General features: G+C 37.9%; 1 protein-coding gene across 1 annotated transcript; it reads left to right on the top strand.

The window, feature by feature from the left end:
* The first annotated feature begins 6 nt into the window (after window positions 1–6).
* LOC103611450 (polyadenylate-binding protein-interacting protein 1) lies at window positions 7–15,013 on the top strand. The gene is made up of 6 exons (XM_008628976.1): window positions 7–39; window positions 2,705–2,874; window positions 8,360–8,548; window positions 11,961–12,073; window positions 13,310–13,421; window positions 14,699–15,013. The coding sequence occupies exons 2-6, from the start codon at window positions 2,776–2,778 to the stop codon at window positions 15,011–15,013; spliced, it is 828 nt and encodes a 275-aa protein (XP_008627198.1). The 5' UTR covers window positions 7–39; window positions 2,705–2,775.
* Window positions 15,014–15,265: the final 252 nt, after the last annotated feature.

The following is a 15,265-nucleotide window of genomic DNA, read 5'->3' as shown; positions in this document are numbered from 1 at the left end:
GACCTCCGAAGACAGCGCCGCTGAGCACCGGAAACGCAGGTACTGGCCGCCGTGCAGCGGCCCCTTTCCCGCCCTTCCAGAAGCCCCCGGTGCCGAAGGTATCGAGGAGTGGCCCCCTAAAGTCCGCTGTGCTCCCCTTCTTTGTGCACAGTGCCCTGCTCCTGCTTCGCTTGCTGCTCCGGCACCCCCCACCCCCATTCCCGTCGCCGTCCCACTGAGAGTGGAGCCCTGGGGCTTCCCCCACACACCTTCCTTCGGCCTAGCCACGGGGACACGTACTTTCTCCCACCCCACGCACCTAGGGGCTTAGAGGCCACCGCATGGAGATGAGCTGCGTAGGGGCCTGGCAACTGCACTTTTCCTTAGATGAGCAGTCATGTTTCTGGGCTATGACCTGTGCCCAAGTAAAGGTATGATGTACCGTTGCAGCCTGTTTGCAACGTTTCTCTGTCCCTCCCTCCCTTTCTGTGCCCACACATCTGTATGTATGTGTTTTAGCCATTTGTTCATCTGGCTGCAGATGTTCTCATTCTTCCTCTTACAGAAGAATTCTCTAACTCTGGACTAAAGGTTTGACAAAAAAATAAACCCAACTCAACAGTAGCATAAAGCATTATTTGTTGGTTACCTTTTTCAGGCAGATCAAGATTATGTTTTCAATAAATTTAGGAGCTAATCTATAAACATGGATTTGGAAAATGTGGTTTAAAAAACACTGTTTCACTGGTTTATTTTTTAAAATTGTGTACAAAAATGATAGTTAAGTGTCTTTAAGGATTATGTTAAAAAAGTGATTTCTTCCATTTATTGACCTTTAAAGTCTTGCCTTTACATATAAAATCTATTAGAAAAACCCAAAAGCAGCAAGAATATCCTAAGAAAATTTACTAGTTTCTCAGGTTAGGTCTTAGAAAACATGTTTTCATGGGGAAAAAGAGGGCTCTTTCACCCTTTTTTTGGTCACCTTCACATGAACATTGATTGTGTTCACTTTCTGTCATGTAGAAAGGTGCCTAGAGTTTGCTCTAGTGAAAGCTTTATCCATATTAAATATATATATATTTGAAGTATAGGATGATAGAATGGTTTGGGTTGGAAGGGACCTTAAAGACCATTTAGTTCCACCCTCCTGTCATGGGCTGGGACACCTTCCACTAGACCAGGTTGCTCCAAGCCCCATCCAACCTGGCCTTGAACACTTCCAGGGATGGGGCAGCCACAGCTTTTCTGGGCAACCTGTGCCAGGGCCTCACCACCCTCACAGGAAAGAATTTATTCCTGATAGCCAATCTAAACCTACTCTTTTAGTTTGAAGCCATTCCCCCTTATCCTATCACTCCATGACCTTGTAAAAACTCGCCCCCTGGCTTTTTTGTAGGCCCCCACCAGGTACTAAAAGGCCACCATAAGGTCTCCCCAGAGCCTTCTGTTCTCCAGACTGAACAATCCCAACTCTCTCAACCCATCTCCATAGCAGAGGTGCTTCTGCCCTCTGATCATCTTCATGGCCCTCCTCTGGACTTGCTCCAGCAGGTCCACATCTTTGTTGTATTGGAGACCCCAGAACTGGATGCAATACTCCAGGTGTGGTCTCACAAGAGCAGCACAGAGGGGCAGAATCACCTCCCTCGCCCTGCTGGTCACACCTTTTTTGATACAGCCCAGGACAGGGTTAGCTTTCTGGGCTGCAAGTGCACATTACCAGCTCATGTTGAGCTTTTTGTCAACCAACACCCCCAAGTCTTTCTCCCCAGGGCTGCTCTCAACCCATTCTCTGCCCAGTCTGTACTTGTGCTTGGGATTGCCCCGACCCAGGTGCAGGACCTTGCACTTGGCCTTGTTGACCTTCATGAGGTTCCCACAAGCCCATCTCTCAAGCCTCTCCAGGTCCCTCTGGATGGCATCCTTTCCCTCCAGCATGTTGACTGCACCACACAGCTCTGTGTCATCAGCAAACTTACTGAGGGTGCCCTTGATGCCACTGTCCATATCACCAGCAAAGATGTTAAACAACCCTGATCCCAATACCGACCCTTGGGGAATGTCACTTGTCACCAGTCTCCACTTGGACAATGAGCCATTGACCACAACTCTTTGAGTGTGACTATCCAGCCAGTTCTTTATCCACCAAGTGGTCCATCTGTCAAATCTATGTCTGCAGTTTAGAGACAAGGATTTTGTGTGGGACAGTGTCAAATGCTTTGCACAAATCCAGGTAGATGATACCAGCTGCTCTTCCCTCATCCACCCAGATGGCTGTAACCCCCATCGTAGAAAGCCACCAAATTTGTCAGGTAGGACATACCTATAGAAGCTTTTCTTGTTGCCTTTGACATCCCTGGCCAATTTTAATTCTCTCAGGGCTTTTGCTCTCCTAACCTGATCTCTGGCTGCTTGGACAATGTCCTCCTCTCAGGCTACCTGTCCCTTCTTCTACCCTCTGTAGGCTTCCTTTTTGTGTTTGAGTTTGTCCAGGAGCTCCTTGTTCATCCATGCAGGTGTCTTCTGGTATTTTTGCTTGACTTCCTCTTTATTGGGATGCATCCCTCCTGAGCTTGGAGGAAAGTATATTTATATTATAAGTAAAAGTATATTTAAAGTCCAAAAAGTGATGTATTGTGTGTGTACTCTGTGCGAATACATACTAATTTAGTGGTTTCTAAGAAAAACCATTAACAAAAAACATTTATTAAAAACTTTTCAGAACACCTGCAACAGGCAAGAATTCCATCCGGATCACAAGAAAAAGTTTCAGTTCCTGATTCTGGACCGGAAATGGCTGAATCTCAGGTGGCTGTGGCTCCTTTAGTTACATCAAAGTTGTCTGTTAAAGCACCTGAGTTTTATCCGTCAGGATATAACCAGAACTTTGCAGTGAGTGTTTGTCTTCTCTTCTTAGTATATGCCAATTTACTTATATTCAATTTAACAATGTTTCTTGTGCTCTTGTGTATCAGATAACTTGAATGCTGCATTTGCTGAAGAGATTTCAAAAATTTGGATGATAACCTCCAGACACAGTCAGAATGTTGGGATAAGTGAATGTTATACTGAGAGCCTTTAGTATTTTGCTTGAAGTTTGCTCCAGATAACTACATTCCTTATTGATTACACCCAACATCAGCGTAAGCTGTCTTTTTCACAACTGCCTCTGTTATAGTTACATCTGCACTGCATTTTCATTAAAAACTTAGCTGCACTTTTATTCAGATTGCATGGGTTTTTGAAGCAAGTGTGGGAGAAAGCTTGAACTTTAGCTTTTCTAAGCATAGCCTTTACCTTTCCTAAATTTACTGTGCCATGGGTATGATTTGCCATGACTGCCTAACTTTATGTACCATCATATGTCTTTTAATTCCTTCAGGGATATTGTATCACCAGAGGGCAAAAAAGTAGGTTTGGGCTCATTCCTAGCAGCATACCTAATATGAAATACATTTGCAGCCAGGCTAAGGGTAATCTCTGATCTGTATTGTACATTCATCACATAATAAAAGTTGGTACTTATTTTCTACTCTCCTTGTCTTCCATATTGTTGCTACAGTAATTCTACTCTAGGGAAGATCTATGTGAATTCTTGGAATATCTTTTTGTTATGCAGGCAGATAAACTGGTACTGGTATAAGTAGGTGGGAACTATTGCTTTTACAAATACAATCAAATGATAATAAACAATTATACTGAAACAAATATATTTTGAATACCTTTAGGGGAAAATACTTGATTTGAATACTAAACATGGTGGTTTGGAATTTTGAAGGGTTTTTCTCTCACCAGTAAAATCAATGTTATCTGGATGTTACCAGCTTTGGCAGCTTACTGGATAAAATCACCATCCTGAATAATAAAAGCCCATAGTCATATACAACCATTGACAAATGCCAGTACAAACATGCTTCTGTGAATGGATAATCTAGGAGGAAAAAATACTACTTTGCCCCAGTACATGTTACATGGTTTCTATGAATAAAGAAAAAATGCCATTTGGGATGGCATGAGTGTGCATATGTATAATTACAAAGTTTTGAGTCCAGCAATGTTGCTTTTCAGCTGCTTTGCAAAAACACACAGGCATGTTGTAGGAATGTTATGAATACAAGTGACTCATCTGTTAACAAAAATAAGTCTTAAAATGGTAGCAAAACCTAGAACATTTATTTGGAAGTATGTTGTAGGAACCCATATCTAATCAGAGTATACTAGGGATAGAATAGTGATGTTTCAGACTTGTTAGTCCTTCACTATTACCAAGTTTGGGGATTTTTTGTTTGTTAGTTTTTGTTGTTGTTTTTTCGAGGTTTGTTTTTGTTTTTTTTTTTTTACTTTAATGGCTGAATTAATTTTATAAACTGGGTCTACCTGCAATAAAAATAAGGAATTTAGCACACTTTACTATTACACAGATTTTTCACCATGGGTTTTAAAATTTGAAACAAAGCAATTTTGAGAAACTTTAGTTTTTCTTACTTACAAGTTATACTTAGCTTTCATTTATAATGTTCCCTGAAATTTTTAGATCTGAAAACTCATGTTGTTTTTTGCTATTTATTAAACATTTATTATTTTAGAAATAATGTGTTGGTTGATTCCTTGTTTGATTGTACATTACTGTAATTACTATGTGTGTCCATATAACATTTGATTGTTAGATTATTTAATCTCCAGTTAGTTCTGATACTCAGAATTATTAGCTACCTGTGAAGATACTTTAAGGGCTACAGCATCCAAGGCATACTAGATTTTTCAGAAAAATTTTGCCAGGACTTTGGGGAGGAAAGATCTCTGTGGGATTCTCTCTTTGCATACAGCTGTCCATCCCATTGGAAATTGTGAGTATCTGCAGTAGAACTGGTAACTAGATTTGGGTTTGGATTGCCAGTAGGAAATGTCAGACTTGTTCTCTGACATGGGTATATGAGAATAATATGACTGTTACTCTATCAGAAGGGCATAATGATCTCAATTCATAGTTTTAGGAGTGAGATTTGTATTATCTTAGGTGGAATTTCCCCTCCACTTCCTTTTTTTTTTTCTTCAACTAATTTCCAAAAGGAGGCTAAGCAGCCTCACTGGTGGAGTTTATACTTTTAGTCATACATTAAGGTGACAACTAAATCACCTATTCATGTCATATGAGGTATGTACCTGCAACAGTCTTTATACCTAATTTTGCAATAACTATTGTATACTTGCTGAGTAGGTATAATCTGAAGATAAAAAACCAAAACTTGTTACTAAGAAGTCTCAAGAAATCAAATCAATAATAAATTATTGATGACTAAGTTCCTAAGTGGAAATGTTATGAATACTTTTCAGGTATAGGAAAGTGGTAATTAGCACATGTACTGAAACAGAGCCAGAGAGCAAATTTGGCTCGTGGATCTTTTCCATAGACTTTCTGGTTTTATCTTTATGTAACTTGGAGGAATTTCAGTACCTACTTAGCCTTTTCATTATGTCTTTAAACTCATGAACTGATTCTTAGTAGAAGAGAAGCAAATCTATTATCTTAAAGTTAGTGACTCTTTTATTTGTTGTGAATAATCCAGGATCCCATCTGATAGCTATCAAACATAAAGGAGAAGGATTAGAAGTGTTGGCTTGACTGAGAAATCATTTAGATTATTAGAAAATTTCTAGTCAACTTTCATGACTTTGAATCGTAAATTTATAATGAGTGTGTGAACTTATAGCCTCCTGTTAGCTAGCTGCTGCTTAAAAATAACCAAGAGGAATTTCTTTTACTTTCCCTTAGTTGATACAGTACATGGTTCTATCTCCTTTGTTAAAGGTTAAAATCTGCCAGTGAGAAACATGAGTGGTTTATGTCTAGAAGTTACTGGACTAAATCTAATTAGTTTTTAAAGTATTGAGTGTTCCAAATTTAGCAATATACAGCATATAATAAAGTTTAAATTATTATTTTTTCCTCTCCCATTTGTTCTGTTCCCTGGCATAGTTAATAAAACCTAGGCTGCCTTTGAAGTTGCATAATTAGTATAGGTAGATGAATGTGGTGCTGAGTTTAGCCTCTGTGGTTAGCCTTTTAATTACAAAATGGGAAGGATTTTCAGCAATGTATATCTGTCTTTCTCCACGGTTCATATCCAGAGCTTTTATCTTTCACAGATCCATGTTGTTTTGCAGTAGAGGAGAGAATGAGGTATTTTGAAGACAGAAAGTAAAGGATATCCCCTTGTTAAGGGAGGGATGGTGGGGAGAGGGAGAATGTAATTATAAACCTTATCAGTGTATTTATGTCCACAAAGTAAAGAAAAAGTGGTTATCATTTTTAGCTTGATTTTTCATTAGAGTAGATATATTTAAATCTTTTTCACATTAAATAGTAGATCAGCTGAGAATTCTGATATCTTGTATGTTACCCTTATGTCTTGAATCACTAATTATGTCAGCTCTTTAGCAGTCCCTCTTCAGGTTCCTGCTTGCTCTTCTGAGATCTCATGAGATACTTTTCACAATCTTTTGTACAGTATGAAAAGGTGAATTATTGGTACTATGTTATTACTAGTTACATCACAAAGTATATTGCTTCCTATGCTATTCCTCTCATATACTAGCATTGTAATTATCCAGGACAGCATTGACTTTAGAGACTGTTACATGCATTCATTTCTGAATGGACAAAATTAGTGGGTTGCTCCTGGTTGAATGCCAGGCACCCACCAAAGCCTCTCTCTCCCTCCCCTCCGCAGCTGGACAGGGGAGAGAAAATATAACAAGTGTTCATGAGTTGAGGTAAGGATCAGGAGGTGATCACTCACCAAATACTGTCATGAGCAAAACAGGCTTGAATTAGAGATATGAATTTCATTTATTACTAACAAAAATCAGAGCAGGATAATGAGAAGTAAAATAAGACCTTAAAAACACCTTTCCCCCCTTTCCCAGCTCTACCTTCTCTTCCCCCAGCGACACAGGGAGACGGGAATGGGGGTTATGGTCAGTTCATCACCCATTGTTCCTGCCACTGCTCTAGGAGAGGAGTCAGAGTCTTTCTCTTGCTCCAGCGTGGAGTTCCTCCCATGGGAGACAGTTCTCCATGAACTTCTCCAATGTGAGTCCACCCCACAGGCAACAGCTCTCCCAAACTGCTCCACCGTGGGTCACTCTTACACAGGGTCAGTCCTTCAAGGACAGGCTGCTCCAGTGTGGGTCCCCCAGAGGGTCACAAGTCCTACCAGGAAACCTACTCCAGTGTGGGCTCCTCTCTCCATGGGTCTGTAAGTCCCTTCCAGGACCCTGCTCCAGCACAAGCATCTCACAGGATCACAGCCTCCTCTCAGGCATCCCCTGCTCCGGCATGGGCTCTTCCAGGAGCTGCAGGTGGATCTCCGCATCCCTGTGGCCCTCTCTGGGCTGCAGGGGCACAGCTGCCTCACCATGGTCTTCACCACGGGCTGCAGGGGAATCTCAGCTCCAGTGCCTGGAGCACCTCCTGCCCCTCCTGCACTGACCTTGGTGTCTGCAGAGTTGTTCCTCTCACATATCACTCTGCTCTCCTCTGGCCCCAATTACATTTGCGCAATAACTTTTTTTTCTTCTTAACTATGTTATCCCTGAGGCATCACTGCCATCTCTGACTGACCCAGCCTTGGCCAGTGGTGGGTCCGTCGTGGAGCTGGCTGGCGTTGGCTCTGCCAGACATGGGGGAAGCTTCCAGGAGCTTCTCACAGAAGCTACCCCTACAGTTCCCCCCGCTACCAAAACCTGGCCACACAAACCAAATAGAGCGGCTTTCTGTTCCATCAGCAAGAGCATAAACATTGATAAAGTATGCATTATTTCCTGGCTATATTTTATACATGGGAACATTACACTGTATTGTATTTCTGGAATTTCTCCCCCTCCTGCATATTTTGGAGCATTTTGCACTCTAGGTCAGCTCAAAATATTTTGTTTCCAATTTTCAATTATTTTTTCTTCTACAGTTCATATAGCTGTAGCACAGTTTGTATGTGCATCAGGAAAGGCTGTTGAGCCTCAGTTTGGTAATTTTATTCTTAGCAGGTATACTTATGTGTTAGTTTGTTAGTTAATCTTACAGTCAATTTGGCAAACTAATTTCTTTTTAATCTGTCTTTTGATGTGTTTTGCTGGGAGACCTTAATCTCTATAAAAACATGTTACCTAGTTCTCGACTACTAGAGTTTTTTGATGCAGAGGTCTATATTTGCTAAAATGTTTAAGTGAAATGTGTAATAAAGATCACTATCAAGTATGCAGAGCATCAGGATTTACTCAAGACTAAGGGCTATATGGTTATTTCTGGAGATAGTAACTGTGACAACTTTATTTAAGGTTCCTTTTAAATAGCTGGTATATTCTTTCACTGCTATAGGATTCTTCCTTTGAAGATGGATATGATGGCTATCTGACTCTGGCAGAATATGTACAAGACTTTCTAAATCACCTCGCCGAGCAACCAGGTTGTTTTGAAACTGAAATAGAGCAGTTTGCCGAAACAGTGAATGGCTGGGTCACTGCAGATGAAACTTTGCAAGAACTTGTTGAACTCGTATATCAACAGGTAGCCTGTGTATTCTGTCTTAACATGGATGTTATGCCTCTGTTACCTAGTGTGCAAGATATGCATACTAGTATTATTTGTTATATGATTGTGCCTACGTAGTATTTTAAAGGTTTGAATTTTTCTTTTTAGACTGAAATGTATAGTGATTTTTCTCAATAAACTGTAATGATAGCTCAAGTGAGGTATACTTGGCTGGTTGATAAATTTCCCTAACTTATTCTGTTTCCTTTGTTGTGTATTTGAATCTTTCAGGTCACATACTAGAGTTGAAATTACAGCAGTTCATTAAAGAAGTTATATTTTAATTGCTGGATTTACATAGCAGAGACTCTCAGTTGTACATTTTTATTCTATCCTACAAAAAATATTGTTCATAATAGATATTTTTTTGTTCTTTTGTATTTAAAAAAAATTATACCTACTTTGGGAAATGCTCTTTTTACTGACAGGCTTTGTTCTTCATTTGGTATGATAACTATTTCAGAACATCATAATTAGAAAAAAGGAAAGCTAGTCTGCTGATAACTAGGTCTAGTCCCATTGATGGTCGTGGAAATGAGGACAGAGACCTTGAGCTGAACTCTGTACTAATTGGGGGAGCCATTGGAAAAAACAGCTTAATCTGTGTTTCTTAGCAAATGAGCTGCTGCTACTGTCTTCTGGGCTTGCTGCAGAAAATGAAGTCACACTTCTGCTTGCTATTTATTACATTAGTTATCTCCCATTTTCCTGAGTTGCTTTCAAATTTTACATTGAAGAATGTAAACTATGCACCTTTTAAGTGCAGATACTTGCAGATTTTTTTTCTGTGAAATAATCTGGGGTATGTGGAACCTGCATGATTGTCACACATAGTACAGAACTGTAGAGTCTTAAGTTTCTTACTATAATACAGAATTGATACACATTTAATTCAGAACAGTTTAGTTAGACATTAAGATTACTTGTGCTGTGTTTGGCAGCATCATTTTTTCATCCTTTATTTGGACACATGGAGAAAAGTTAATAAAAGTTGAAAATATCTATATAACTTTATTTGAAGAAACTTGATAGATGTTTAATACATTTACTCTTGTTTAATATAAGTATTTTAATGTTGCCTCTTTTTCTGTCCCCCTATTTAAAACAAGTCTGATGTTAGGGTTGGATGTGCCTTCCTTAACTGAGAAGCATTGAGTGTTATCAGTCTGAAAGATAATTTTTTCTGAAAAATAAAACTTCACTCAGTGCAAAATGCTGTCCTAGTATCCAAAAGCACATGATTTCAACTTCATTGTATGTCAGGATATGACAGTGTTTGAGTGTCAGTCAACTATGCTTATTCTTCTGTCTTGAGCCTCTGCTCAAGTATTAGTTTTTACTCGTCCTGGTTTATCACAAAACTTCATTTAAATATGCTGAAGTGTGTTTATAAGCATCTGTGTCAGTGATGTTTGAGCAGATCTACAGATGGTAGGTTTGTGAAGGAAAAAAGGCTAAAATAAAAGAAACTGAAATCCTGTACAATCTTCCCTTCATCTGGGAATCAAGTATCTTAGCCTGTCTGTAAGACTTAATTATATACTTCCCCCCGTTCTTCCTAATCCATTTATGTCTTGACAGAGTGAAGTGCCAGTTAGCTTGTTTTCCAAAGAACCCTTTGACTTCATACCTTAAGTCTTGACTATTGTGTAGTTAATATGGTGTACTGTTGCTGTTACAGCAAGTAAAATTTCTCAAGATGTGTATTGGTAGGCTAGCCTTCATGCTTAGATTTTGACTTTTTTGGAGTTGGAAATAAACTGGGATTACAAAGCAACAATAATTCTGGGAAGACATTATTGTACTATAATGACTGGTTAGTAAGATATGAGATGTATTTATTTATTTATTTATTTTATTTATGTCTCTGTGTGCTATGCCAGGTCAGAATACCCCAAATGGCATTGTTTCAGTATTTGATGCAACCACAAATACAGACCAACTAATTGGGAAGATAATGGTTTAAAAAAATACAGAACACAGATGACATTTGAAGTAGTTGGTGGTTTTGACTGTGTGGTGGTTTGTTTTGTTGGGATTTTGTTGGTTTGTTTTGTGTGTTTTGTGGTGGTTTGGGGGGTTTTGCCTTATAAAAAGGGGACCACCTCTTCTAGTCCAAGCAACTGATTGAACTAAAGTACCAAAAAGCTCGTTAGCTATTTCACATGCCTCTTACTGGAAACTAAAGTTGATTTGACTTTCTTAATTACTTAAATTTGTTGTATCTTTCAAAGATATCTCAGTTCTTTCCAGCAGTGTAATGCACATAGTAGAGTTATGTTTAGTGCATATTTTCCTCTGCCTGTAGAAGGTAAGTAGCTATAATGCATTGACAGGAAAATGGCAAGATGCTTTTTCAAACATGTTAGAAGCAGAAGGATGCAAACACTTTTATAGCACTGATAGATGTAAAAAGAATGTTCAAAGATGATAAAGCCAAGGGAGAAGTTTAATGAATTCTTATTATCCATGGGTTTTTTTTTTTGGCAGAGCTGATCAAATTACTTAGACCAGAGCCTCTTTTCACTGAAGCTATATCTGAGAAATAATATCAAATTCAAGTCTTGTTAGAAGAGAGCTCAGAACAAATGAGCAGTAATAAATTGCCAAAATAAGGGAATGTTCTGCTTTAAGTTCTAAGAGAGGTTGAATGTAAACACTAATGGATTCCAAATTACTTTTACCACCTCTTGTAATTTTCAAGTATCAGTTTCAAAGCAAAATATTTTTCAGACAGTGTATAACTTGTGCTGTGTAATTTCATTGCCACCACCTATTTTTAGATGATTAAAGTGTAGATATTCAAAGTAACAGGACTTGTTTTAGAGAAAAGGACTTATCAAGAACTATTAACTGTAATGATACAGTTTTAATATCTGAATCAGAAGTTTGCTATTCTGCAGTTTTCTGGAGCATGTCCCTGAGCATTCCTTATTGCCAAAAATAAAAATCTAGGATAAATAGCTCTTAGACTGAATGAAGGTGATGTATTTATTTTAACACAGTTTGGTCCTTAAAAAAAAGTCATAATGTCCACTCTTGGTTTTGGTTGTTTTTTTTTAATAAGCAGTTTGAAAGTGACTTTCAGATACTCTTTGGTGTAGGTCACAATGGAGAAGTAGAATTGAGGACAAATGGCACAATGCTGGTTATTTTCTTAAAGCCACAAAATCAGTATAATGAACTTCAAAGTGCTGAAATGCATATACCAAAGTGTTTATGAGATAAAAAAATTAACATGAGAAATAGTAATTATTAATCTTCTGTTCTTCAATTGTCTAGTCAACTGTTGTTAAAGACAAATTTTCAAAAATCTCTTAAAGATATTTCCTGATAACCTAATCATGACTTCTATGAATAATTTATTTTTCCACTTTTATTTTGGAAGGCGACATCTGTCCCAAATTTTTCCTACATGGGAGCACGGTTATGTAACTATCTATCTCACCATCTAACCATTAGTCCACAAAGTAGGAGCTTTCGGCAGTTGTTACTTCAAAGGTCAGTATCAGTGTGTCATTTTAAGCCTGTTACTTTCTCAGGTTGTCTTCCTTTTTTGTATATAACTCTTAACATAGTGTGCATATTTAAAATAGAAATTTAGATTGAGGATTATTAAAGCATAGGTACATACTAGATATCTAACACATATATTTTTAAATTTTTAATATGAAAATAGGACTCCAAGTTCTGTAGGCTCCTTTCAGTTGAGTATATTGTACTGATGCCAAGTTATAGGATAAATTTGAAAGGTATGCAACTTTAAATGTATACGAAATGCATGTATATGTACTGTCTTTGACTCTTGCCAGGGCTTATTTCATTGTGTTTTTTCTTTAATTACTCTTCTGGCTGGAGTTGCCGTGAAAGGTTTATTTGTTGGTTTGCTAACCGACTTTACACCTATGATGCATAAAATCCAGAAGGATAAATTTCTTCAATTTTCAGTTACTACAGAATTTGAGGGATTAAGGTATAATAATGATTAGACTTCACAGTTGACAAAAATGCAACATTTTTTAAATTGATGTATTTCCTTTTAAATCTTACTGTATGACACTTGAAGGAATAGTGCTCTTTAATACTTCAGAATTCTTTAGAAATTAGTCTTTTTCTTTAAGGACTTTTGTCTTCCTAAGCTCCAGACTTGCTTCTTATTTTAAAAGTTTCCCTTAGTCCACCTATGTTTAGGAGTAAAGGCATGATAAACTTAAAAGAACACAGTTGTTGAATATTAAAAAATTACCTCACTGTGATGTTATCTTAATCCTCACTGTTTGCATTTATATCTAAATTTTGCTTCTGTCACTTAAAATGGTAGGATAAAGAATTTATCAAATAAGTATAAAGGCATCTAAAACAATGTAGGCAGCACCCTGAAAGGGGGAAAACATCTTTCAGAGTACACCTATTTTATTTCTGTTGATGTTTGTCTGCCCATGTTAAACTTCCTGGAGCCATATTCTAATATATAAACTGTGTAACTGTCTTTTAATTTTTACATGTTGCAATTTGTCCTATTTCGTTTTGCTTTCTCAGATATCTCAGTGCTCACCTAGAACAAAAATCTGCATTCTTTGTGAAGTCCTCTCACTTCCTTCACAAATCAAACTTCCTACTGTTCAGCATTTAATAGTTATAATGCAGTGAATAAGTTCTTAGCATTCTATTAAATAAGTAGCATATTGCATATGTTGGGTTGTCTATAGATTATATGATTTTTTTTAATGTTTTCAGGTGTCAAACAGAGTATGAAAACAGAGATGAAGCTGCCAAAGGAGATGAGACTGCTCGAAAACAATTTCATGCCTTTGTGTTGTTCTTAGCTGAACTTTACCTTAACCTAGAGGTAAGAAGAAAGTTGTATGTCATTCATATTCATTAATTTTTGTTGTGTTTAGGTAAACACTAAAATGGAATATCATTTGAGGTGTGGGTTTTTTGAGTTTGTTTTTCTAAAGGGAAAGGGGAATAAAGTAAAAGAACTTTAGAACAGTTTAATTCCAATGTGTCCAAGAAACAGATAAACGAAAAAGGACAAGATCATCAGAAGAGAAATGTATAAAGATTTAAAAAAAGTGTAAGAATACATAAAAAGAACCAGCCATAAACCACCTTTGGAATGAAGCTTTTGGTATTTTCTTTTGTCTAGTAAACCCACCAGATTACTACACTTAAACAACATAGAAAATGTTACAACCTAGCGGAAGCAGATTAGTATCGGTAACCCATGTAATTCAGTATTCAGCCACTAATAGGAGCTATTATCAAATGCTTGAGGAAGGCATGGGAATCTTCAAAATTAACAATTAAAAATGCAGACCTTGAAAGATATTTCTTCTGAAGGTTGAGTCCTTGGCTTATGCATGAAGCATGAAATTTTGTATTTAGATCAGGTTTTTTTGTTTCTGATATGTACAAAAAATGTATGTACACATAAAAATTCTTTGACTCTTATACCCGTGAGTTCAGTAAGTTCACTGACTGCTGTAGTGTCCTTAAACTATATTTTTCACTGCTTTATTTCAAAGGTTTGATTTAAGCAGACACTACTAAAATGCTTTGCTGGCATGAGGAAAGAAAACTCTGACTCTTCCATTTGTATTCATAAGTGGGCCATGAAATCTAATTTTCACTTGCTAGAAGTGAAAAGGAAGCTTTCCAAAGGATTTGGGGGAGGGGAAGTTGCCCAGTTTGGAGTACCATTTATTTTTAAAGCATTTTTTCTAATTTTTAAATATATAAAGAATGCCTTCTAGAAGTAAGGTACTCTACAGCTGCAGAGAATGCATAAGGTAGGATGGGAAAAGAGCATGGGATTTGAGAATTTGGGATGATGTGGATCACTTGCCAGGCATTTTGCAGCTTTTCTTAGCAATTTATTAGCAAAGAAACAAAATGCTAGGCAGGCATTGTTATGTATATGTCAGAATTGCAAGGATACTACTCTATATTCTAGAAATAGTTACGGTATTTGACATGTTCTTTCAACTGAAGAGCTCAACTATGTTAATCACAAACCAAATCATAGAGCATTTGAGAGAGAAAATGTGACTAAATTAATTTCTAAAACTTAAGTCTTTTAAAATGTAGTTGGGTTTTGGTTTTTTTAAATATATTTTGCAGATTAAAGGAACAAAGGGACAGGTTACACGAGCAGAAATTCTTCAAGAAGGTCTTCGAGAATTACTAAATGTGCTCTTCTCTAATCCTGTGGATAATAATTTGATGTGTGCAGTGAAACTGCTGAAGGTGAGTAACGCAGTACTTGTGCTCGAGGCACGAGCTCTGGCGAGCCCCCGGTCAAAGAGAGTCCAGTTGTGTTACTTCTGTGCGTCGCTGAAGCGACCGGCATCAAGAAAGGTGCTGCTGGCTGGGCTAGCTAGCATGCTTCTCAGCAGAGGAAACACAGCAGGAGCCGATGGTATCGACTCAAGTTAGCTTGGAGACAAAGGAAGAGAGAGGCTGTTCTGGTCTGACACCTAACAGGTTTATTGTTAGAAACTTAGCAACCCAAACAAGCTAAACAAGCTCGGAAGGGATGGAATGCAATGGGATGCCCCCCCCCGAGGCTTGTCCTCAGTTTTATAGGCAATTTGAAAACCGCGGCAAAAGGGGAAAACAACCAATGAGTTACAAGGCAGGGGGAGGATACAATTTAACAAGAACCACTGGGGGAAACCGAGAGGCGGG

Source organism: Corvus brachyrhynchos, unplaced genomic scaffold, assembly GCF_000691975.1.
Source record: "Corvus brachyrhynchos isolate BGI_N302 unplaced genomic scaffold, ASM69197v1 scaffold1480, whole genome shotgun sequence".
NCBI classification, from domain to species: Eukaryota; Metazoa; Chordata; class Aves; order Passeriformes; family Corvidae; genus Corvus; species Corvus brachyrhynchos.
Note: the sequence above shows the minus strand (reverse complement) of the source record. Positions and strands in the feature narration are given on the sequence as shown.